The following is a 23,896-nucleotide window of genomic DNA, read 5'->3' as shown; positions in this document are numbered from 1 at the left end:
TTGTTTTTTTTTAAATTATAATAAATTATGTTCATATGAATTTCTTATGTTGAATAAGTTTCAAGTTTTAAAATAAAAAATTGTATTCAAATAATTATCATGGTTTAACATAAAACTGCATTAAGAAACATTGTAGTTATCAATAGAATACATTATTTTCAATTATAACTAAGTATGTATAAATAAGTTTTATTTTAAAGTTTAATTTCTCTATTGCTTGTATTAGATGTACCTTTCCAATACACTAACTAACTTAATTATACATGATTTAATTTTATTATTTTTAAATCTAAGCAAGTGCAAGTCATTGATCAGTGTGACCTCCAGCTACACATAAACCTTATACAGTCTTACACTGATGCAAATGAATGGGAAAAAGCATATGATATGGCCCTAAGCATTAACAATGATGCAAGATTTCAAGATGAGCTGAGTTGGTTTAAGTGTTTGCAAACTCTTTTTATGGTGAGTTCCAAATTATTTAAAATAAATACACACAGGGGGAAAAATATATATACATATATATATAGGTATTTATAAATACATATAAAATTATATATATATATATATATACATATATATATATATATATATATATATATATATATATATATATATATATATATATATATATATATATATATATATATATATATATATATATATATATATATATATATATATATATATATATATGTATATATATATATATATATTTATAAGTACATATATAATTCTTTTTGCCCTTAGTTTACATATATATTTATATAATTTTTTGTTAGATGGTCAAATTGTCTTATGCATATAAATAAATCTTAATTTCACCACATGTTTCCCTATAGGAGTATGGTGATCTTTGGTCTGTACGCTATTGTACAAGAGTCCAAGTCTCAGCTATTTTTTCTGGCTGGATCATTGCTACTCAAGAAAGCTCAGATGGTAAATTTAATTGAACAATAACTTTAAATTTTAAGGTGTATTGGTAAAAGCCCTAATTGACACTTTTGGTGTCAGCTCACAAACCCCCTGAACATAAACCCCATGTACACAACACCCTGAACATAAACCCCATGTACACAACACCCTGAACATAAACCCCATGTACACAACACCCTGAACTTAAACCCCATGTACACAACACCCTGAACATAAACCTCATGTACACAACACCCTGAACATAAACCTCATGTACACAACACCCTGAACATAAACCCCATGTACACAACACCCTGAACATAAACCCCATGTACACAACACCCTGAACATAAACCTCATGTACACAACACCCTGAACATAAACCTCATGTACACAACACCCTGAACATAAACCTCATGTACACAACACCCTGAACATAAACCCCATGTACACAACACCCTGAACTTAAACCCCATGTACACAACACCCTGAACATAAACCTCATGTACACAACACCCTGAACATAAACCTCATGTACACAACACCCTGAACTTAAACCCCATGTACACAACACCCTGGACATAAACCTCATGTACACAACACCCTGAACATAGACCCCTTTGACAATAACCCCCCTTGCCCCCCTCCCCACCACCACACATACACAATTGAAGTTTGTCCTGAGAGTTTATATAAGGAAGTCTATGACAGAAGCAGAATCTTATTGACTAACTAAATTAATCTCTCAATAAGTATTGAAGGAGACATATATATTTCTTGTCTGAGATTTATACTAGGGATGTTCATGAAAATTATCAATACATTTGTGCAACAGTCATAAAAAAAAAGAAAATTTATTTATGTCAGATGTATGCTAATCAATATTAAAAGGATAACCACTATACTTAAATTTTCTAAACAGTTTTTGATTCCTTGGGAGGATGCTAAAAAGTTTTCTGGTGCCTGTTTCCTGGCAAGTCTAAGTTTTGACCCAATTCTACCTGAGAGTACATGGATCAGGGAAAGAAAGTTATACAAGTGGTGGGGCATGCAAAGCTATCACCGATATTCACAAGTTGGTATGTTGATAATTTTATTTGACTGTGGAATATGAACATTTAGTAGAAAATCTTATTTTACAAATTTTTACACTACACTGAAAGTGATATCAGAAAAAGATATCTTCATAAATAGTATGCAAGAGCTTTAGAGAAATATTACATTTAAAATCAAATCTTTATTGACTTTTATTTAAATGTATTGCCTTGGCATTATTTGTTAACAGACACATATAAGAAACAAATAATATTTCAAATTAGTTAAACTCCTTTTAGTTAATCTAGAAGAAAAATACATATCACTAAAGATGTCTAGTTAGAATTTAGACTATGTTTAATTTGTTCAAGACCATTCAATTTTTCTCTGCTAATTCTCATTTTTTTTTAAAGTACCAATAATTATAATTGTATTGTTTATTAGGCCATGTACTATACAAGCTGGCAAATGGAAATATTTTAGACTGGAGTAAAAGCATCAAAAGGCAAATAATGACAGTGGAAGGCCACAAAAATGTCTGTAGAGTTCTGTATGGAAATTACAATGAAGCTCTTGTGGAGGTTTCATTTTTTTGCAAGGCCAGAGAAATGTTTGAAAGTTCCAGTCTCTCACAGCCAATAACCCTAAGTTGTCTTCTGAAAGTTGATACAGGTAAAGATTTCCAGTAAAGAATAAATTCCTGTTGAAAACATGTGCATTTTTTTTTTTAATTATGATTAAAATGCACATTTATTCTATCCAACCTGTAGATACTTAAGGTATTATTTTAATGGGTAGAATCTCAATTTTCTAAAAACCTAAATTGGACAAAAAAAAGCAAACAATTGTTTATTCTGTGTTGATAAATTGGAATAAATCTATCAAATACTATCTAAAAGAGTTTGGAATATTTTTCAAATGTTATGTATGGTGACCACTAAAAATGTTTTTCAAATATAGGCCTATATACATTTAAAAAGAAAATTCTTTATTGATGCCATTTCATAACTGTTTCAGTGGCTTTTAAGCTGAACATAAAAAATCTTCAATGCCTTGTATGGCTTTGTCTTCAGTACTACACACCAGACATGCATGTGCAGCCCAACTGTAAGTTAATTTTTTTGCCTAAAAAATAATTAAATATCTGCTTGTTTATACATATATGTAGGTCTATATGTATTCATTGGGATTATAAAAAGAATTGTTAATTAAATAAAAATGTATTGTCTCTATTTAACAGCTACTGTGTCTTATTATTTATGCAAAGTATAAAGTGTAAAAAATATTTAAATAAGATTGCATTGAAACAGAAGATTTTTTATTTTAAGTAAGTTTTGAAAAGATTATTGTTTTGTATGCATCAAGCAGACAACCAAGCATACCTCTCTTCTTTGTGCAGCCTAAATATATTCTGTTTACAAAAAAAAATTTTCATTTTACTTGTTACCTTTACAGATCCATTTTTTCTCATTGAAAATATACCTTTTGGTATAAACATTGAAAATGGTGTGATGGACTCATTGTGTCAAATGGATATTTTGGTAAATATTAAACAAAAGTATAGCAGATAAAGGTTTAAGAGATCAGAGACTAATTTTTCCAGAGATTTTTTATTAAAAACATCAAAATATTTTTATATTAAATGGCTTTATAATATTTTATAACTTGACAATATAAAAGTATGAATAACTTTTATCTATAGTTCATTATTAACAAATAGCCTTCTGTTTACTAAAAGATGTAGATTTCTGCCCATTGTTATTTTTACAATAAATGTTTCAGGTTTTCTTGATGGCAACTGTTCAATGCACAGCCAGTAGAATCAAATGTACAGACTATCCAAATGAAGAAACAAGAATTGTGCACAGCTTTCTTTTTCCTGTTTGTCTTAAACAACAATTGTGTACAGATGACCAGGCTAAATGGTGGTCAGCAGCTTATCAATTCTTCACTAACTCATTCAAGTAGGAAGATTTTTCTCATACCTTATTATTATTTTTTTTAAATAATGTTTAAAATATAGTCTAAAAGCAATATTGGTTTTTATTTTATTTAAGTTTTAAGCAGACTAGCCTAAGATGTACTCTTGTTTTTGGCTTGGAGACTGTAAGACTTGTTGGTATTCATGGAATGTCTTTGCAGCTTTTGGTCCATATTGCCAAATCTCTGAATGAAAAGGTAATTTCTTTAAAGTTTTTTTAACTTTATCTACATTTTTTTTACCAGCCTATTAAAAGCTACATAGAAAAAACAGAATTGTATTGTTCCATTAAATTAATCTTAGCTTATTATTAAACAAGTTACAACATATTGTAAGAATAAAATAGATTACCCAATGTTTAAGAAATAAATATTTTTTTCTGAGATTAGGACATTTTGTTAAATTGAAATAAGAAATTGTCAACTGAACCTGTACTTAGAATTATGGATTATTATTTTAAGTATTTATGCTGACAAATTGAGTACATTGACTAATTTTTAACTATTGGCAGCTGAAAGACTTACAAAAATGCACCACAATTCGTCAGAGCACTGCCAGTGAACTTAAACCACTTGAAAATAGGGTTACAAGTTTTTGGAATCATGCCAGATTTGTAATTGAAAAAATACAAAGGTATAGCTTTAATAATTTTAGCAGCTGTTTTATTTTCTATCCAGCTTGTGTTATTGAAATAAGATGTTCAAACAATTTTGTTCAAGTTCGAATAAAAGTATTTTTTTTTACAAATTTGGTGAAAATAACTTATTTTCCCAAAACTGAAAATGAGTTAGTCCTTGCACTGTTAAAAATTGTCTGGATTACCTATGCATTCCAAAATTTAATTTTTAATTTTGCACTAAAGAGAACAATCATTTAGATCACAACACTAGGTGCCATCAGGTTTACATAAGAACTTTAAACAGGTAAATAACCTGCTCTTGCGAACAAGTCATCACTTGCTATGCTCAGTCACTGATTGATGAACACACACTATAAAACACACTCAATGGACATAACTGTAATATAAAGGATGTTATAACCAATACAAAATAAATAACATTAACTTATAAGACATAACGCAAAAGTATTTAATTTAATACATTGTTAGATCAGTTTAAGTGGATTTTTTTTATGAATGTTTATTTTATTCATTTCTTTTAATTAGAGAAAACAAGTATGAGCTCCCACCAACCAGACTGTTTCAAGAGCCAAGAGACACAGAGTTCACCCTAGACAGCTTTAACCATTTGAAATCTGAAGTTATTTTTGCTATGTCTCTGATTGCAATGAATAAATCAGAATACAGTAGAGCTGTTGATGGTTTTAGGCAAATAAACACTCCTGAATCTAAGCTAAACATGGCCAAGGTTTGAAATATGCACTTAATTTTTTTTACTTTTAATATTAATGTGAGAATAAAATATTTTAAAAATAATAATATGATGTTTTTCATCCTTAAAAATAAAAATCATTTGGTCTGCTACGTACCAATTAAATTTTGTATTGTGACCAAATTTATATTTGTAAATGTTAGTTTTAAGCCTACATAATAATATATTTCAGATTTTTAGTTGCCTTTACAAATGATTTACAATCACCCGCACATTTCATGAAGGCTTGATTAATGTTTAGTAACAGTAATTATTTATAATTTTTCGTAAATCCTGTTTAGACTCTTAGATTTTGGGCAGAGAAAGAAATAACCAACAAGGAGAATTATGAAGAAGGACTGGTTAAAAGAGAAGATATGCTTCTAGAAGGAAGAAATATTCTTTATAACTTATTGGATGAAATTAATATTGACTCAAGTGACAAAGTAAGATGTACAATTTTTCCATAATGCATTGTGTAACCAATTTAATCATGAATAATTTTATTCTTAACAATTCAAATGTAACATTATAATAAAATATTGTACATGACTATTTTGTTTTTATTCTCTAATTTCTTTTAATTTTTAAAAAATACAGTTAATAGATCAATACACAGCATAATATGAATTAAATTAAATAACAAAAGTAAAACAACTGACTTTTTAAATACTTTGTGTTTTATAATAAAAATTTAATTGGAGCCTAGAACTTAGTAATTTGGTATTTTTTTTACAATATTCCTATTTTAATTCATGAAAAAGATAGTAGACTTTAGCATCTTCTTTTTTTAATACATGCACATATTGATTATGATCATTAGGATTTCAAGGAAGCTGTCATTAGTGAACTGAATGAAACTGAGCAAATTATTCATGCTAATCAGGAAGGTCAGTTCTTGTTTAAAACTATTCATCTTTAACTAAATTTAAACTGTACACGCAGAAATAAAACTGTTAATAGTTATCATAAAATGATTTTTCAGTCTCAACCTTCATGTTTTAAGTTTCTTTTAATTTAGTATTTTATATAATTTTTTATATAAAATACTTTTTTATATTTTTTGAAATACTGTATTGTGTGTAAGTTATTTATGCTGAAGTTTTAAAAACAGAAGAAGTAGGGTATTTATTTTTGTTAAATAGCGGATTGAAACTTCATGTACTTTCCTCAACTCATGTCACTTACCCACCAGAGCAGGGCATCTAATACATCCTCTTTACTAGACACTGAATAGATAAATTAAGGCTTTACTCGTTGATTCCTTTCCTACCATCAAACTTTGTATTAATTTATTTTTACTATTACAGATGACAAGTCAGAGTGTAGTTATTATAGCTGCTCTTCAACCTCCCATCAGCCTGAGGCTAGAGGCAACAGAGTGCACAGTGCCAGACGAAATCCAAATTCTGTTTTTAAAACTCACTCTAATATTGGGCGAGAACAGGTAATAAATAACTTTAAGAACTATATGTGTTTAACAAAAGTAATATTAAGCCAAATATGCTGAAGATAAATTTCAAGTTTTTTGCTCGGTTTTTTTGAAGAGTAAATTTCTAATATAATTAACCTAAAACTGCTGGATTTTTTTAAAAATTTTTTAAGTTTTTAGAATAAATGTTAATATCTTTTTGGAAATCATGTTATGGTTCTCTAAAAAGACAAATTAAATAGTACTAAGCTCTGAAGATAAATAAAGTTATGGAGATCACTTCCATCTTAAAGGTTATGACAAAGATTTTTTTTTAACTCAGGCAATTTCAGAAAACATATCAGTACAAAATTATGTAAAGCTTTTTTTATTAATGTTTTTTTTTCTGTTTTATTTTATTTTATTTAAATTATCCTATACATCTTCTTAATTATTATATTTTATTTATTAAATTAAACTTGTACAGAACATGCATGTCCAGCCTGGTGATGATGAGGACAGTCAAAGTGCTGTAATTCTAAGGTCACAACGTTCACAAAGGCACTACCAGCACCAGGATGCCCTAAGCAGAGATTTAGCCAATGGTGGTGATACTGGGCTTAACCATGACATGGTGTTGAAGGTGTATGACTCTCTCATAGAAAACACCAAACAAATGGCTGAGCAAGTGTGTGAAAGTTCAAGACTGCTACGTATTGTTGTTGAGCAAAATATCGAATCTTCAACAATTTTCAGGGTAGGTTTAGTCACAAAATTATTTTATTTATTTAATGAGGAAAAGCTGCTTATAATAACTGTTAAGCCCATTTACATTTGTAATTAGCGTAAGTTACCCTATGTACCTGGAAGTCATTGAGCAGAAGAAGTAAAGTTCATTTGTTTTTGTGACCTTGGCATATGAAGAGATAGTGTGGTTAGCACTATACCCAGCCATATTTCCTTCCCTTACTAAGTCAGGTACCCATCAGAGTTGGGTGGACTCAGGGATGATCTACGGATTAAGGCAAGGGACCCAAACTCTTCAGGGTTAGCATCTGCACGTTCTACCATATAACCATACCATCCCATGTAGTTAGCCTAGTTTAAGCCAATTGATCTGGTTTTTCATGAAAAATAAAATAAAATCTGATTTCCCACATGAACCTTCATCTGATAAGTTCCAGACACAATGTACCTGAAGTAGAAGATCGCTTAAAATGTTTACTGTTTACTTACAGAGGCGTAGCTAGGGGGGTGCGGGGGGGGGCGGCCGCCCCGGGCGCCGACCCTATGGGGGCGCCAAAAGGGGTGGGAAAATTTTTTTAAAGCTGATTTTATGCTGCAGTTTTGAATTATAAACTGTCTAAGTTAAGAAATGTAATGGCTACACGCATTTACATACTGATTTAACTGTTTTCTATCTTGATTTCTTAATGTAAAACATATACTCTTAAGAAACAGTGACCGGCAAAACCGCTTTGAAGCTTATCCTAGATGGGGGGGGGGGCGCTTTTTCGAGACTTAAAACGGAAGAATTTACACTAGATTGTTGAGTCGATAAACGTTACCACTATTAAAAGAAACCAATTGTATTAAAACGTATTGTACGATTGTTGAACTGTAAAATACGTTAGTGACTTTTATCAAGATGGTGCAGGGGGGCGCTTTTAGGCTAAATAAAATAGCAAAATTACACAGGATTCTGAGTAAACAACCTTTAGCTCTCAGAAAGAAACGAATTGTACTGTGCATTGTATAATTGTGTAACATTTTTTTTTTAAAAAGTTAGTTACGTTAAAAACCGCTCTACAAACTTTGTCCAAGATGGTTGTGATGAGTGTGTGTGGGGGTGGGGGGGGGGGGCGCTTTTTTCGCTAACAAAAATCGTAAGTATTTGTACTGGATTGGTGAGTAGATAACTCTCTTAACACTTAGTAAAGAAACCAAGTGTATTAACGCGTAATGTACAATTTCAATAGCCAGTTTTGTTAAAAAAAAGACGCGACTAGTTCTTTGTAAGATTCTTACGATTCTCTCAACTTCAACGTGAGAGATCAGATACTTTTGATCAGTGTTTCTTCCAGACTTTTTTCTCCGGGGGGGGGGGGGGGGCACTTGAAATCTTCGGGGGGGAGGGGGGAGGCGGTAAACTTTCTTCGGGGGGGGGCGGACACTGTTAAAAGTATATATTTTCTATATATAAATTATATAAATTTCATTTCGTTCGGGGGGGGCGTAAAAAATTTTTCCGGGGGGCTTCGCCCCCCCCCCCCCCCCCCGAAAAGATGCCTGGAAGAAACTGTGTGCGAGAAGGCAGGGCAAATCTGCGAAATCCAAGACAACGAGCTGTTAACATCCGTTGGATTCCAGTTTGTTTTCTCTAGCTTGTTTTGTCATACCATCAACCAATCAACGAAATACCCATGTCGTATTCCAATGTGAACAATAAATATTTCTGATAACTTCTTCTTGTATGTCACTTGTGTGTCCTTACTCTAACAAACTTCGAATCCAACTATGTACCATATCACAACAGAGATCGTTCAAAACTAGAACATAAAAGGTTGGTCTAAACATATTAGCGTTAGCTACAAACTACCCTCTAACACAGATCAGGCTTATTTTTTTTAACTGACATTACTAATCTTTCGCAAAAAAAGTTAAACGCATCTTAATGGGAATTAGATTGTCGTAAAGTTTTAAGGAATGAAAATCATACAATGTAATTATTAAACCTTGTCCGGACTGTAGCATACACGCTTACACACACGCTTACACACACAAATACACTCTTACCCACACACAAGCTTATATATAAACACACTATCACACACACATAATTATACACACACACACACACACACACACACACACACATATATATATATATATATATATATATATATATATATATATATATATATATATATATATATATATATATATATATGTATGTATATATATATATATATATATATATATATATATATATATATATATATATATATATATATATGTATATATATATATATATATATATATATATATATATATATATATATATATAAATAAGCGGGGGGGGGGCGCCAAATTGAAAGTTCGCCCCGGGTGCCGGGAAGGGTCGCTACGCCTCTGTTTACTTATTCTCTCATATTGCATGAATTTACAAAAAAGAATAGCTCTAATAAGCTGTTGATAGATTACTCATAGTCATTTAATTATTTGTCTATTTTAATGATTCTTTAAGCTTCTCTCCTAATTAGAAGAAAAATAGAAAATTTTATTTAAAATATGAATTAGTGTCTTTAAAGTTTAAACGAAAAAATTAAAACTTTATTTAAATTACATGCTTTTGCACATATCAAGGCTAACATTTAACATAAGATTTTTCTCCTATATTTAGGAGTTATTGCAGGAGAACAAGTCAATTCTTCATGAGTTAAAGGTAAATTGTTATTTTGTAAACATATTAATCACTGGTATCAATAGTCTAATTCTAATGGAGTTTTACCAATAGTCTAATTCTAATGTAGTTTTACCAATAGTCTAATTCCAATGTACTTTTACCAATAGTCTAATTTTAAAATAGTAGTAACATCAATAGTCTAACTCTAATTATAATGTGTAAATAGTATTAGCTTTGCTTTTTTTGTGTTCAAAGATGAAAGGTTTTTTGAATGAATAATTCACTTAATTTTGTTCAGCAACTTTTCTATATTTTTTAATAGGCTGAAGTATCTGATTTGAAGTCCAAATTTTCATCGCCTCAACTTCCATATGCCTCAAGTCAAAATCAATCCCAAATGTTTGAATCACTTGATGAAGTAGACAGCAATCAACAAGGGGCTAACATTAATTTGGGACAACCTAGAGGCCTAAGTACAAATGGACCACATGTTGTAACCCTTGATTACCCACAACCACTACAAATTAACCCATTATGGCAGTATCATAATACGAACCAAATTCAGCAAGGATATTCTCATCCCTACCCAAATCCTTACACAAGTGCAACAAATATCCATGGTCAGCCACCGTATCTAACTAACCCAAACACTCCTTGCCAGGTAAAGCACATTTTTAAAATAGTTTTTTAACACCATACTTTGTAACAATTTGTTGACACTAAATACCTTTTACCAATCACACAATGTTTAAATTTCCAACCATTGACTAGAATTGTGGTTTGAATAAGCCCACTCTAATGGTTTGATTGTTTTTTTCTTCACGATTTGTATTCTAATTCTGAAAAACATTTTTAAGTTGAAGTTTTATTAAAACAAATCAGCCTATTCACATAGAGAGAAAAAAGTATAGTGACATGTATTTCTTACTAGGTAATTTATATAACAGTCAATGCTTATGAATTAAAAAATATTATATACTTTAATTCATTCTTGTTAAATTATATTTATTTATTTTCTAGATAAGAACAGAAAACTCTATAGGACAAGCAGAAATGCTGACACCAGAATATGGAACAAAACTTGGTTTTGGCATTAACTTAACTCCAAGTCATGTGGCAACTAACCCTAACCCAACAGGACAAGCATCAGGACCAATACAAAATAAAACACTGTTGAATACCTCTACTTGTTTCCCAGCTGGAAATCAAAGTCAAGTAACGTTAGGACAAGGAATTTTTTCTACTCAACATGCTGAAACAGCCTTTACAGATCACATAGCCACCCCAGCTGTAACTCAAAGTCTAGCAACATCCTTCAAGGGACTAATATCACAACAAGAAAACTTTTCTAATGGTGTCCTCCTTGTAACTCAGCCATCAAAACATGGACAAAGTGCAGTATCTACTGGTGGAGCTACACTAAACAATACAAATTTGAGATCTATTGATGGAGCTACACTAAACAATACAAATTTGAGATCTACTGGTGGAGCTATACCAAACAATACAAATTTGAGATCTACTGATGAAGCTACACTAAACAATACAAATTTAAGATCTACTGATGGAGCTATACCAAACAATACAAATTTGAGATCTACTGATGGAGCTATACCAAACAATACAAATTTGAGATCTACTGATGGAGCTATACCAAACAATACAAATTTGAGATCTACTGATGGAGCTATACCAAACAATACAAATTTGAGATCTACTGATGCAGCTATACTAAACAATACAAATTTGAGTCCTACTGGTGGAGCTACACTAAACAATACAAATTTGAGTTCTACTGGTGGAGCTATACTAAACAATACAAATTTGAACCCAACTGTTAATCAAAGCCAGACATCAATTTTTTCTTTTGGTGCACAACCTGCTTCTGATCAAAAACACATCTCAACTCCACAGATAGGCACAGCAATGCCAACAAATACAAGAAAAGATGCAGTCCAGACTCAAGCAACAACCTTCAAATTCAGTACAGAACCAGGAGGCTTTTCTGCTCCATGTACTGATAGAGTTGCACCCCCAGCCAATACAAGTACCAGCACCACAGCAAATCAGCCCAGTGCTTTTTATTTTGGTTCAGGAAATATATCAAATTCACGACAAGTGGATACATCAACTACTAAAGTAACATCTCTAACTCAAGCCCCGTGCTTTACTTTTGGTGCAGGAATTACATCTCGACAAACTGCGACATCAACTAACGGGGCAAAATTAGACAACGCAATCTTTGGCACTAATGTAACTCCAAGCAAAGCAACATCCTCAAATATCAGTGCAGGGGCTACATCAGGACAAGAACAAACAGCGACACAAAATAAAAATGAACCATTGAATATGTCAAGTACCGGCACAGCTAAAACTCCGACAACAAACTTTAATTTTGGGGTAGGATTTAACACAGGACAATCTCAACATGCTGTGACACCTTCAAGTGTAAGCAACACAATAACTCAAAGCCCGGCTTCATCAGTTACACCTGGTGTAGTACCTGGTACAGCGCAGCACACCAACATCAACAACACAAATGTCAGCTCTGCTCTAACTCACCAGCAGTCTTCAATTTTTCAATTTGGTGCAGCCAAAGCTGCTGATAAAGGGCTCAATACAACAAAGGTTTTTGTCCAACAAATTTTAATTCATTTAATTCTATTTAAAGTTTTTAATAATTTTATTTGTGATTTTATGGGATGGAGTAGTCTAGAGGTAGAGAGCTAGACTACCGACCCGAATGTCTCGAGTTCGAATCTGGCTTCTAGTTACTAGAATGTCCTTGTCCACCCAGCTCTGATGGGTACCTAACTCACGTTATGGATACAAAGACGGCTGGGAATAGTGCTGACCACACTATCCCTTCATATGTCAAAGTCTCTGAAGCAGATAAACTCTACTTCATCTGTCTCGTGCGTTTTTGGCACGACAGGGAAAATATGATGATTATTTGTGATTTAATCTATAAAAATTTTACACTGTAGTAAATGCTAATAATTTTTTTAAAATCTAAACTTAGAGTATCATAGTAAGCTCAGTTATCATTTTACCATTCAAAATTTCAAACCTTGTTGTATAAAGTGCATTAGGTTAAATAATAATTTACTTATTTTGATCACAGCCAACTTCAACCAATGTAGCAGATGCAGCAAGTCAACAAAAACCTGGAGTGGAAACATCAAAAATTGGCACTAGCTCTACTGCTGCTACAACTCAAAGTATGTCACCTCAATCCAATAGCCAATCAACATCGAGTAATGCAGCAGCAAAGGCTAACAAAACTGTGCTTAAACCAGCTAGTTTTGACATTAACGTTTCACCTCCTGCTCAAGGTCCAACTGGCGATCTAAGAGACACAAAACCAGTACATTTAGTAGCAGCAGCTACCGACACTGTACAGAGAGAGAATTTAGTACCAGCCACTGCTAACAATATTCCTACTGTCGTGTCTCCAAAAAACATTGCAACTCAAGAAATAAACCAAAAACAAAACAACAGCCTTAGCACAGAGCAAAAGCAAAAAGCCAGTCCCGATACAGAACAAAAGCAAAAACTCAGCCCTAGTTCAGAAAAAATACAAAAATCCAGCCCTAATACTGAACAAAAGCAAAAAGTCAACCCTAGCTCAGAACAAAAGCAAAAAGCCAGCCCTAATACAGAACAAAATGTGCAATCATCTGCTGAAAGTACTGCAGATGGAGCTGAAACTCCCCAAATTGGTCCATCACCTGTGATGAACAAGGTGAGTGTTAACTCTAATTATATCTAAACCAACCTCGTAAGTTAATTAGCCATTAGTTATATAAAAATATAGTTGAAACTTATTCAAAAATTGCTCAAGTTTTGACACTTTAGCATGCATCAAGTTTTAACTTATGAACTTACTACAAATCTTCATCAATAAAAGGCATCACCTTTTAAAAAAAAACTATTTGAATACTTTTAAAAACGATATATTGATGATATGTTCATTTATCTTTATTTTGTTCTAGGGGATTAGTACTACCACAGACGCTAAGTTTCAATCACCACAGGTGGACAGCCAGAACATGAAAGTTACGGGTCATCAAGGAAACAGTAAAAGATCAGATGGTAATTCTCTAGATGAGCGTAAGAAGCAAATACCCATTGATGGGGTGAAAAATGTGAGCCCAGTCATACCAGTAAGCAGTTTATCTTCTAAAAAACAGCAAGAAGATGATCACGCTACAGGAGTTAAGTTGAACACAGAAAGTGGTGAGTTAGATGAAGGTGGTGAAACATTTAAAGAGAGAGAGGCCAAAAACAGGAAGGAGTCTATGCAAGTTGGCCAGATAATTTCAAACAAAGCTGCGCCAGATTCTGTAAGACTTTTGTCTGTTCATACATCTGATGAGGATGATATGAGTGATGAACACGAGATATCGTCTCAAGAAACTGGGCAAGGGTCACTACAGTTTGGTCATAGGGTTTTGTTTCGGGCTAAGCCAGATTCTGAAGTCTATTTGAAACCTTATAAAAACGAAACTCATGCAGACTCTACAGATACAGATTCAGATCAAACAGATAGTGATGAGCCTCAGCCAGATACTGACAGTGTGAGTCAAGTATCAGAAGATAAAACTATTACAGAGATGACTGATGAAAATGACCGCAAGATTGTAAATCAAGATGATGAATCAGGTACATTATCAAATGAAGATAGAATTATTGTTCACCCTGTTGTTACTGTTAAATCTATAATTTCTAATGAAAGTTTGACAACAAGAAATACTCAATCAACTTTACAACATCAAAGTAGACACGATGAACACAACGCTGAGGTTTATGATGAGGAACAAAATGGACACCCATCTTTTTATCATGATACAAGAGTTAAACATGTGCCAGGGCACATTTCAGCTCAACACACAGACACAATGACCTCAATAAACAGAACCAGTAGTGAATTGGATGATGATATCAGCAGTGAAACATCCAGTACACAGTGGAGTGAAGAGGCTAGCCAAAATTCATTTTATGTTGGCCAAAGACTTTCAAGCATTGCAATGCCAAATTCAGAAAGTAATTTGCTTTCTTGTGCATCAGAGGAAGATCAAAGTAGTGATAAAATGGAAAGATCCTCTCAAGACAGTGGGGAGAATGTACAACATGTTGGTCAAAGACTTTTGTTTCAGGCGAAGTCAGATTCTGAAGTTTATTTAAAACATAATAACAACATAAATCATCCAGACTCTACAGATACAGAGACAGATCAAACAGATAGTGATGAAACTCCGTCAGAAGATACAGATACAACTATTGAAGGGATGACTGATGAAAAAGGCTGCAATATTGTAAACCCAGATGATGAAACAGACCAAGTATCAAATAAAGATAGAATTATCATTCATCCTATAAACTCTACAGTTTCTAATGAAACTTTGACAACTAGGAATACTCACTTATCTTTACAATATCAAAGTAGACAAGCTGAAAACAACACTGATGGTTATGATGAGGAACAAAATGGACATCCAGCATCTCATTATGATACACGACCGAAATATGTACCTGGACATATCTCATCTCAAGACACAGACACAGTGACTCATGTAAACATAAGGAACAGTGGAATGAATGAGGATCCCAATACTGAAACATCTAGCGAACACTGGAGTGAAGAATCGAGTGACAAGTCATTTTGTATTGGCCAAAGACTTTCAAGCCAAGCGATGCCAAACTCAGAAAATAATTTGCTTTCTTGTGCATCAGATGAAGATAAAAAAGTAATGGAGAGATCATCGCAAGAAACTGGGCAAGGGTCACTACAGTCTGGTCAAAGGTTTTTGTTTCAGGCTAAGCCAGATTCTGAAGTTTATTTAAAACCTTACAACGAAAACCATGCAGACTCTACAGATTCAGATCAAACAGATAGTGATGAGCCTCAGCCAGATACTGACAGTAAAGACAATATGAGTCAAGTATCAGAAGATACAACTATTACAGAGATGACTGATGAAAATGACCGCAATATTGTAAATCAAGATGATGAATCAGATAAATTACCAAATAAAGATAGAGTTATTGTTCACCCTGTTAACTCTACAGTTTCTAATGAAGTTTTGACAACAAGAAATACTCAATCAACTTTACAACATCAAAGTAGACAAGATGAACACAGCGCTGATGGTTATGATAGCGAACAAGACAGATGCCCGCCCATTTGTCATGACACTAAACCTAAATTAGAACCAAAACGCATTTTTTTGCAACAATCTGACTCAACTCCACTAACAAAAACAAGCAGTAGTGAGACATCCAGTGACACATTGACAGACGACAGTGAGCAAGAATCACTTCAAGTTGGCAGAAAATTAGTGTTTCAAAATCAGTCAGGAAGTGGCGGGCCATCATCTCCTCACCTGGAGCAAAACTCATTAAGCCCTGTAGATTTCTGGCCGGCACAAGACAAGCAGGATGTCAATACAATGGACTATGACAGTGTGTCTTCAACAGATTCAACCATGACAGGGTTATCAGAAGAAAATAATCATCGAAAATTTTACACTGGAGAAGAAACAGAAACAATGGCTATAGGGGATAGAATTATTTTTTATTCTAAAGACTATATCCGTCCTGTTACCTTGGGACATTCTCGGTTGCCTAATCATGGTGAAACTCAAAACACAAGGCAGCTTTACCAAGGACTAGAACGCGCTCCTGTATCAGAATTGCCTAATCATCGTGAAACACTAAACACAAGAGAGCTTTATCAAGTATCAGAACGGGCACCTGTACATGAAAATGTATCTGTTGAATGCACTTGTACAATCGACCCCTCAAATAGAAGTAGTTGTTTTGATAACATCTCTGAAACATCTAGTGATTTGCTGTCTGAAGAGAGTGGTTCAGAGTCTATTCCCATTGGTCAAATATTTTCAAGCCAACCAATGCAGGACTCGGAAAGAAAATTGTTATCTTACAGCTCAGGTGACGATCTTTCCACGGTGAAAATAAATGATAGATTGAGTGAAAACAGAAGGGAGGAAATACTACGTGGTGATAAAAAGATTTTAATGGAGAGATTTGAAAGTGAAAGGTCATGTAGTGTAGGCCTGGAGCAGTCAGAGCGTGGCAGACATCTACCTTCATACAGAGATCAGGAAGAAAGTAGATCTATTTATCATAGGTCTGAGTGTGAAACTGCTGATGTAGCATTTAATAACCTGGGTTGGACAAAACAAAATTCTCAGACATCTCTGTGTAATACAGGTGAACAAGATGAATCCAGATCAGCTGATGATGAAATAGAATCCAGCAGTGAGGATGATAAAAGAGGGCAAACCAAGCATAAACAGGATAAAAGGAATCAAAAGCAAAGCTGGCGCAACTCAAATAATAATAATTATGAACAAAAAGGATCCAGCTTTGTGGATGGTGGATGTAGTTCTAAAAGGGATGGACATGAGCTAAAAGAACACAGGAATGATAAACAAAATGGAAACAGTACTGACGAAGATGAAAATAAACAAAAATCATACAGTGCTAATAAAGACAATAAAGAGCAAACAGAACACAGTAATAATGAACATGTTCAAGAGCAAGAATCACCCAGTGTTGATGGAGAGGAAAATGAGGAAAAGGAACAGATCTCCAAAACAAATGAAAATGAACAAACATCAGACAGTGCTAAAAAAGATGAAAATAAACAAATCAAACACAGCAATGAAGATGGTGAACATGAACAAAAAGAACATCATACAGGAGAAAATAAGAGTGAACAAAAATCACACAGCGCTGAGGATGATGATAATGAGCACACAAATTACAGCAATGAAGAAGATAAAAATGAAAAAATATCACACAGCACTAAAGATGAAAATGGACAGAAGGAACACAGTGCTGAAGAAGAAGAAAATGGACAAAACAAACACAGTGCTGAAGAAGATGAAATTGAACAAAAGGAACACAACACTGAAAATGAAAATGTTCAAAAGGAACACAGCACTAAAGATAAAAATGGACAAAAGGAACGTAGCACTGAAGATAAAAATGGACAAAAGAAACACAGTGCTGAAGTAGATGAAAATGGACAAAAGAAACACAGTGCTGATGAAAATGAAAATGGACAAAAGGAACACAGTGCTGAAGATAAAAATGAACAAAAGGAAAACAGTGCTGAAGAAGATGAAAATGGACAAAAGGAACACAGTGCTGAAGATGAAAATGAACAAAAGGAACACAGTGCTGAAGAAGATGAAAATGGACAAAAGGAACACAGTGCTGAAGAAGATGAAAATGGACAAAAGGAACAAAGTGCTGAAGAAGATGAAAATGTACAAAAAGAACACAGCACTGAAGAAGATGAAAATGAACAAAAGGAACACAGCAAAGAAGAAAATGCACAAAAGGAACACAGCAATGAAGAAGATAAAAATGGACAAAAGGAACACAGTGCTGAAGTAGATGAAAATGGACAAAAGAAACACAGTGCTGAAGAAGATGAAAATGGACAAAAGGAACACAGTGCTGAAGTAGATGAAAATGGACAAAAGGAACACAGTGCTGAAGAAGATGAAAATGGACAAAAGGAACACAGTGCTGAAGAAGATGAAAATGGACAAAAGGAACAAATTGCTGATGAAAATGAAAATGGACAAAAGGAACACAGTGCTGAAGATGAAAATGAACAAAAGGAACACAGTGCTGAAGAAGATGAAAATGGACAAAAGGAACACAGAAATGAAGAAGATGAAAATGGACAAAAAGAATACAGCACTGAAGAAGATGAAAATGGACAAAAGAAACACAGAAATGAAGAAGATGAAAATGGACAAAAGGAACACAGAAATGAAGATGAAAATGGACAAAAACAACACAGTGCTGAAGTAGATGAAAATGGACTAAAGGAACACAGTGCTGAAGAAGATGAAAATCAACAAAAGGAACACAGTGCTGAACAAGATGAAAATGGACAAAAGGAACACAGTGCTGAAGAAGATGAAAATGGACAAAAGGAACACAGTGCTGAAAAAGATGAAAATGTACTAAAGGAACACAGCACTGAAGAAGATGAAAATGGACAAAAAGAACACAGCACTGAAGAAGATGAAAATGAACAAAAGGAACACAGCAAAGAAGAAAATGCACAAAAGGAACACAGTAATGAAGAAGATGAAAATGGACAAAAGGAACACAGCACTGAAGAAGATGAAAATGGACAAAAGGAACACAGCACTGAAGAAGATAAAAATGGACTAAAGGAACGTATCAATGATGAAGGTGAAAATAAACAAATATCACACAGCCATGAAGAATATGAAAATAAACTAAAAACACTAATTGTTCAAGAAAATGAAAATGAACTTAAAGAACAGTGTATTGATAAAGATAAAAATGCACAAATATCAGATAGTGATGAAAAAGATAAAAATGACCAAATTGTACACAGTAGACCTACCACAAAATCTGAAAATGAACTAAAAGCAGCCAAAGATTATGAAAATGTACAAAAGGGAAACAGTACTGAGGATGATAAACAAAAAGCATCCACTACTGAAGAACATCAAGCTGATAAAAAAGACTCCAGTTATGAAAATAATGAAAATAAAGATACAACAGACACAACAGTTTCAGTACATAGTTTTCCAAAATCTGAGCACACAAACAAATCTGAATCAAGCTATAATGTGAGTCATCATGAAAATGAAAAGAAACCAAAAAATGCATCTTTGAAAGAAAGTTTTGGTGAAAATCAAGAAAAACAGCCAACTGAAGATGCAGTAAACAATGATTCAATTTGTGACACAGAAAAGTTCAGCAGCTCACAACAATCACATCTGGACAAAGAAATAATTAGAAATGATGAGACTCATGAACAATCAACAGTAGTAACAGACCAAGACAAATTAAGTATAGAACAGAATACAAGGGATCAAAACAGTGATGAAAAGCAACTTGGAAAGTCGCCAATAAACAGCCATTCCCAACATGCAACAGCATTGAAAAACAGCCAATCACAACAGAAAAAATTATCTCAAAATGCCCATTTAAAAAAGAAAAAAGAATCGCAAAACAGTTCTTCAAAACAAGGCGCAGATCTATCACAAAACAACCAATCACAACAATCCATGCAGGATGATCAATTGCAGCATCAGCATGACACCTTAGAACATGGTGCTTGTGATTTTCCTGGTGATGAAAATTTACCCTTTAAGAGACAAGTTACACTTTCTAAAAATAAGGAGGTAATTCAAACATATTATTACTTTTTAAATAATTATGTGGCTTTTATAACTATTTTTAAACTGCATCAAATTTCAAGAATTTATCATGAGAAAAAGTTTTTAAACATTATAAGTGTAGTAATGCAAATCTCAGACAACCGAAATTATTTCTGGATACTTTATGTTCAACATAATTAATGATAATACAGCTAGTTCAAGTAATGTTCATTGATATACTAACTTCCCGTTGGTTCTCTACAGTTTATTTTATTTTTACTTTTTCAAATGAGTTAACTTTTTCTAAAATAAAACCTTATGAAAAATAAATCAGCAATTATAAATAATACAAAATACAACTTTTATTATTAGATTCGAACAAAAAATAACTTTATTAACAAATGTTTTTTACAGGATTTTGGAAAGGTAGCTCTTACTTTAACTAAAGATGGTGTAAATTATGAACTGCGTTTTGATGGTGGAAAAATAAATACCATAAGAACAATTATTAAAAAAGGAGATATCACTAATTTGTAAGTATTTGATCAAGTGCAAAAAGAAAAATGATCTAAATGATATTTTCTATAAGATTATTCTTTTTATACATAGAATAGATTCTATAGGCAAACAAAACTATTCTTGCTAAATATCTATATGGAACTGACATCTGACATGAAAAATATTGAAAATGTGTTTAGTGTAAAAAATTATAATACAAAATTAATTTATCAAATAAATATATAATAAGAAAGAACATTCATTTGATATTTTGCAATTCAATCATTAAATAGTTTTAAATAGCTAAAGTAATAAAATACTTTTTTTCAGACAAACTAGAGGATCAACTTGTTCATGGGAAACTAGTTTTAATGATTCTGAAAAAGAAATGAAAATACATTTTTCTGTATGTTTTAATAATCCATCACCAGCCAGGATATTTTACAATCTTCTACAGAGGTGAGGAAAAATGTCTTTTTAGTGCTGTGCCATAAGTTTGAAATTGTTTAATGTTTCTTGTATGAGGTGTTTGGAAAAGCTGGATCCCCTGTCATTTTGCAGTATTTTCAAGATGTTATAGTCAACCCAATCCAATATTATGTACAAACATGATAATTTTAATATCAATTGGATGTCTATTTGGTAAAACTAACAGTTTAGAAATAAATTACTAACAAAATACTGATGTTGTCTAGTGACAGCTCAAAATAATTTTTAACTTATTTAAAACCTACAGAATAGAAAATAAAATTTCAAAAAGTTTATGTTTACTAATATCATAAAATAATCCAATAAACCTGGATACTAAATGACAATATTCTAAAAAATAGTATTATTATATAGAACAGAAATATGTGATAGGGTGGCATAGTAATATTAAAATCATATAATTTGATCTATTTTGTATTTTATTAACATCTTTTTATTTATTTTAAAGCTACTCCACTAATCAGCAGTAGACTTGATGAAATATACTTCGAGATACCCAAGTGCAGCATGTCGGAATTCAACCCCACTATTATTTATTTATATAGAAAATGTTGTTACCTTAACACCAGTCTTGTTCTGTTATGACTCTATAACATAAATTTCCATTATTTTGATGCTAGATGGAAGTGATTATTTAATTATTACATGCAACTCATTTAAACACCATATTTCATCAACATTGTTTTCTAATTGTATGTGTAGTAATGCCAATAGCTGACTCATTTTATATCAAATTTTAAACCTTAATATTAGATACACTAATGTTTCACCTGATGCAAAAAAAAGTAGGAATCTTATTTAGTGTTGAAATGAAAGCTACTGTCTTTTACTTTTTACATGTGTCATTGATATTTTATTTATTTATTGCATTTTTATTGCTTAATTTTTGATAAATGATATTTTAAACTTTTTCTTTTAATTTTAACTGCTTTTATTTCCATAGAAGGAATTAAAAGATGAAATAGTTTTGCATTTTGCAGGTGAAATGTACTCTTTTTATCCCATTGTATTTTTCAAAGGATTGTAGAAATAGTTATTGGTTTTTTAATGAAGCAATAGCCTTGTTAGCATCATACAATTTCATAAGTTAAAAACTTGGCTAAAATAATATATTTTTTTTTATAAAACTACTTTATATTATATTATATAAAATATTATAAATCATTATAAAATAAACGTGTGATTAAAAGTTATATTGTAAACTTTAAAAATTATTGACTTTATTTACAAAACTTAATGTTTTCAATACTCAATATTGTAAGAATTTTTCTCACATGTTTCAAAAAAAGATTTTGTAAATATATTTTGAAATTTATGTTTGTATTTGTCATTGTATGTAATACTAATTTTCAATTCTTTATTTCAAGTTATTAACAGATGACATACGATAAAATTAAAAATTATGTTCATGGAAGCATTTCAACCTTAAAATCAATCATTAAATCATGCAATGATGTATATGCAGTAGTGACCTCATCATATAAAGAGATATTGTGTTCAGTTTTTGCCCAGTCATCATAACTTCCCCTAACTATATATGTATATTAGTACGACTAAAATGGAGTTTTACCCTAGTGTTATTAGAGTTAAAACTAAAACTTATGAACTCATGACGATACACTAACAAGATTACAAACAAATATTGGAATTGTTTATTATAGATGTTATACTCTTAGAGTAAGGGGGCATCCATAAATGATGTCACGCTTTCCTTTGACGATTTTTACCCTCCCCTTCCCTCCGTCACACATCGTCACAAAAAGCCAGACCCCCTAAAAATGAAGTCACACCTTAGCCTACAAAATTGCAGTTGAATTTTTCTTAAAACATCGATATTTTTCCAAAATCTTGTCTGAACTCTGTCACAATTATAATTTATTAAAACAGTTTTCTAAAACGCGAAATAACGGATAAAACTTGTTTTCTAACATTGCTTTTTAATAATGCAAATGTGTGACGTCACACCATCTGAACCCCCTCCCCCTCATCACACACCGTCAGAAAATTACTGACCCCCCCCCCCCCTACGAGTGTGATGGACGACCAGTGTTTCTTCCAGACTTTTTTCTCCGGGGGGAGGGGGCACTTGAAATTTTCGGGGGGGGGGTAGACTTTCTTTGGGGGACGGACACTGTTAAAAGTATATATTTTCTATATAAGTTATATAAATTTCATTTCGTTCGGGGGGCGGTAAAAAACTTTCGGGGGGGGGGGCGGGGCTTGGGCCCCCCCCCCCCCCCCCGAAGAGGTGCCTGGAAGAAACTCTGTGGACGACCCCTAAGTTAAGGAAGGCCTTTAGTGCCAATCTGCAACGAGGTGAGAGGGTAAAGAAAGATGACTTACTAAATTGAATTTGACAAGAACTTTCGTATTTTTAAACTTTTGCTAATTGTTGTAAAAATTAAACAATATGCCTAATCTTCACATATTTTAATAATACTTCATTAAGGTAACCAAAAGATATTTATTTATTTTGAAAAAAAAAACAAATTGCAATGACTGTTCGTAGGGATCGCGGGTGAAATTTAGGACAACATACTAGCCAACATACAGTAGGCCTACAGATCAAGCCCAAAACAAATGATTATTATAAACATTCAAATT

At 32.5% G+C, this 23,896-nt stretch overlaps 1 protein-coding gene across 1 annotated transcript; it reads left to right on the top strand.

Annotated features, from left to right (window-relative positions):
* Nucleotides 1-874: 874 nt before the first annotated feature.
* Nucleotides 875-23,184, top strand: LOC131951228 (uncharacterized). Its single transcript, XM_059313568.1, has 21 exons — nt 875-939; nt 1,838-1,994; nt 2,395-2,622; nt 2,968-3,057; nt 3,406-3,491; nt 3,733-3,914; nt 4,008-4,128; nt 4,443-4,564; nt 5,097-5,298; nt 5,604-5,747; nt 6,125-6,191; nt 6,612-6,748; nt 7,200-7,469; nt 10,116-10,157; nt 10,441-10,779; nt 11,139-12,746; nt 13,243-13,863; nt 14,114-20,329; nt 20,720-20,838; nt 21,134-21,262; nt 21,741-23,184. Exons 1-21 carry the CDS (start codon nt 937-939, stop codon nt 21,760-21,762), a joined length of 10,905 nt encoding a protein of 3,634 aa, XP_059169551.1. The 5' UTR covers nt 875-936; the 3' UTR covers nt 21,763-23,184.
* Nucleotides 23,185-23,896: the final 712 nt, after the last annotated feature.

The sequence above is a fragment of the Physella acuta genome, unplaced genomic scaffold (genome assembly GCF_028476545.2).
Source record: "Physella acuta isolate Inbredline_101_S28 unplaced genomic scaffold, ASM2847654v3 ptg000804l, whole genome shotgun sequence".
Classification (NCBI taxonomy): domain Eukaryota; kingdom Metazoa; phylum Mollusca; class Gastropoda; family Physidae; genus Physella; species Physella acuta.
This window is presented reverse-complemented; position numbering and strand designations above follow the sequence as displayed.

What these genes read in the sequence shown, in the direction of transcription:
- LOC131951228 (XM_059313568.1), top strand. An exon ending in TTCTTCACTAACTCATTCAA is followed by an intron (nt 3,915 to 4,007) that starts GTAGGAAGATTT and finishes ATTTTATTTAAG; the next exon opens with TTTTAAGCAGACTAGCCTAA. An exon ending in TTTTACAATCTTCTACAGAG is followed by an intron (nt 21,263 to 21,740) that starts GTGAGGAAAAAT and finishes TTTATTTTAAAG; the next exon opens with CTACTCCACTAATCAGCAGT.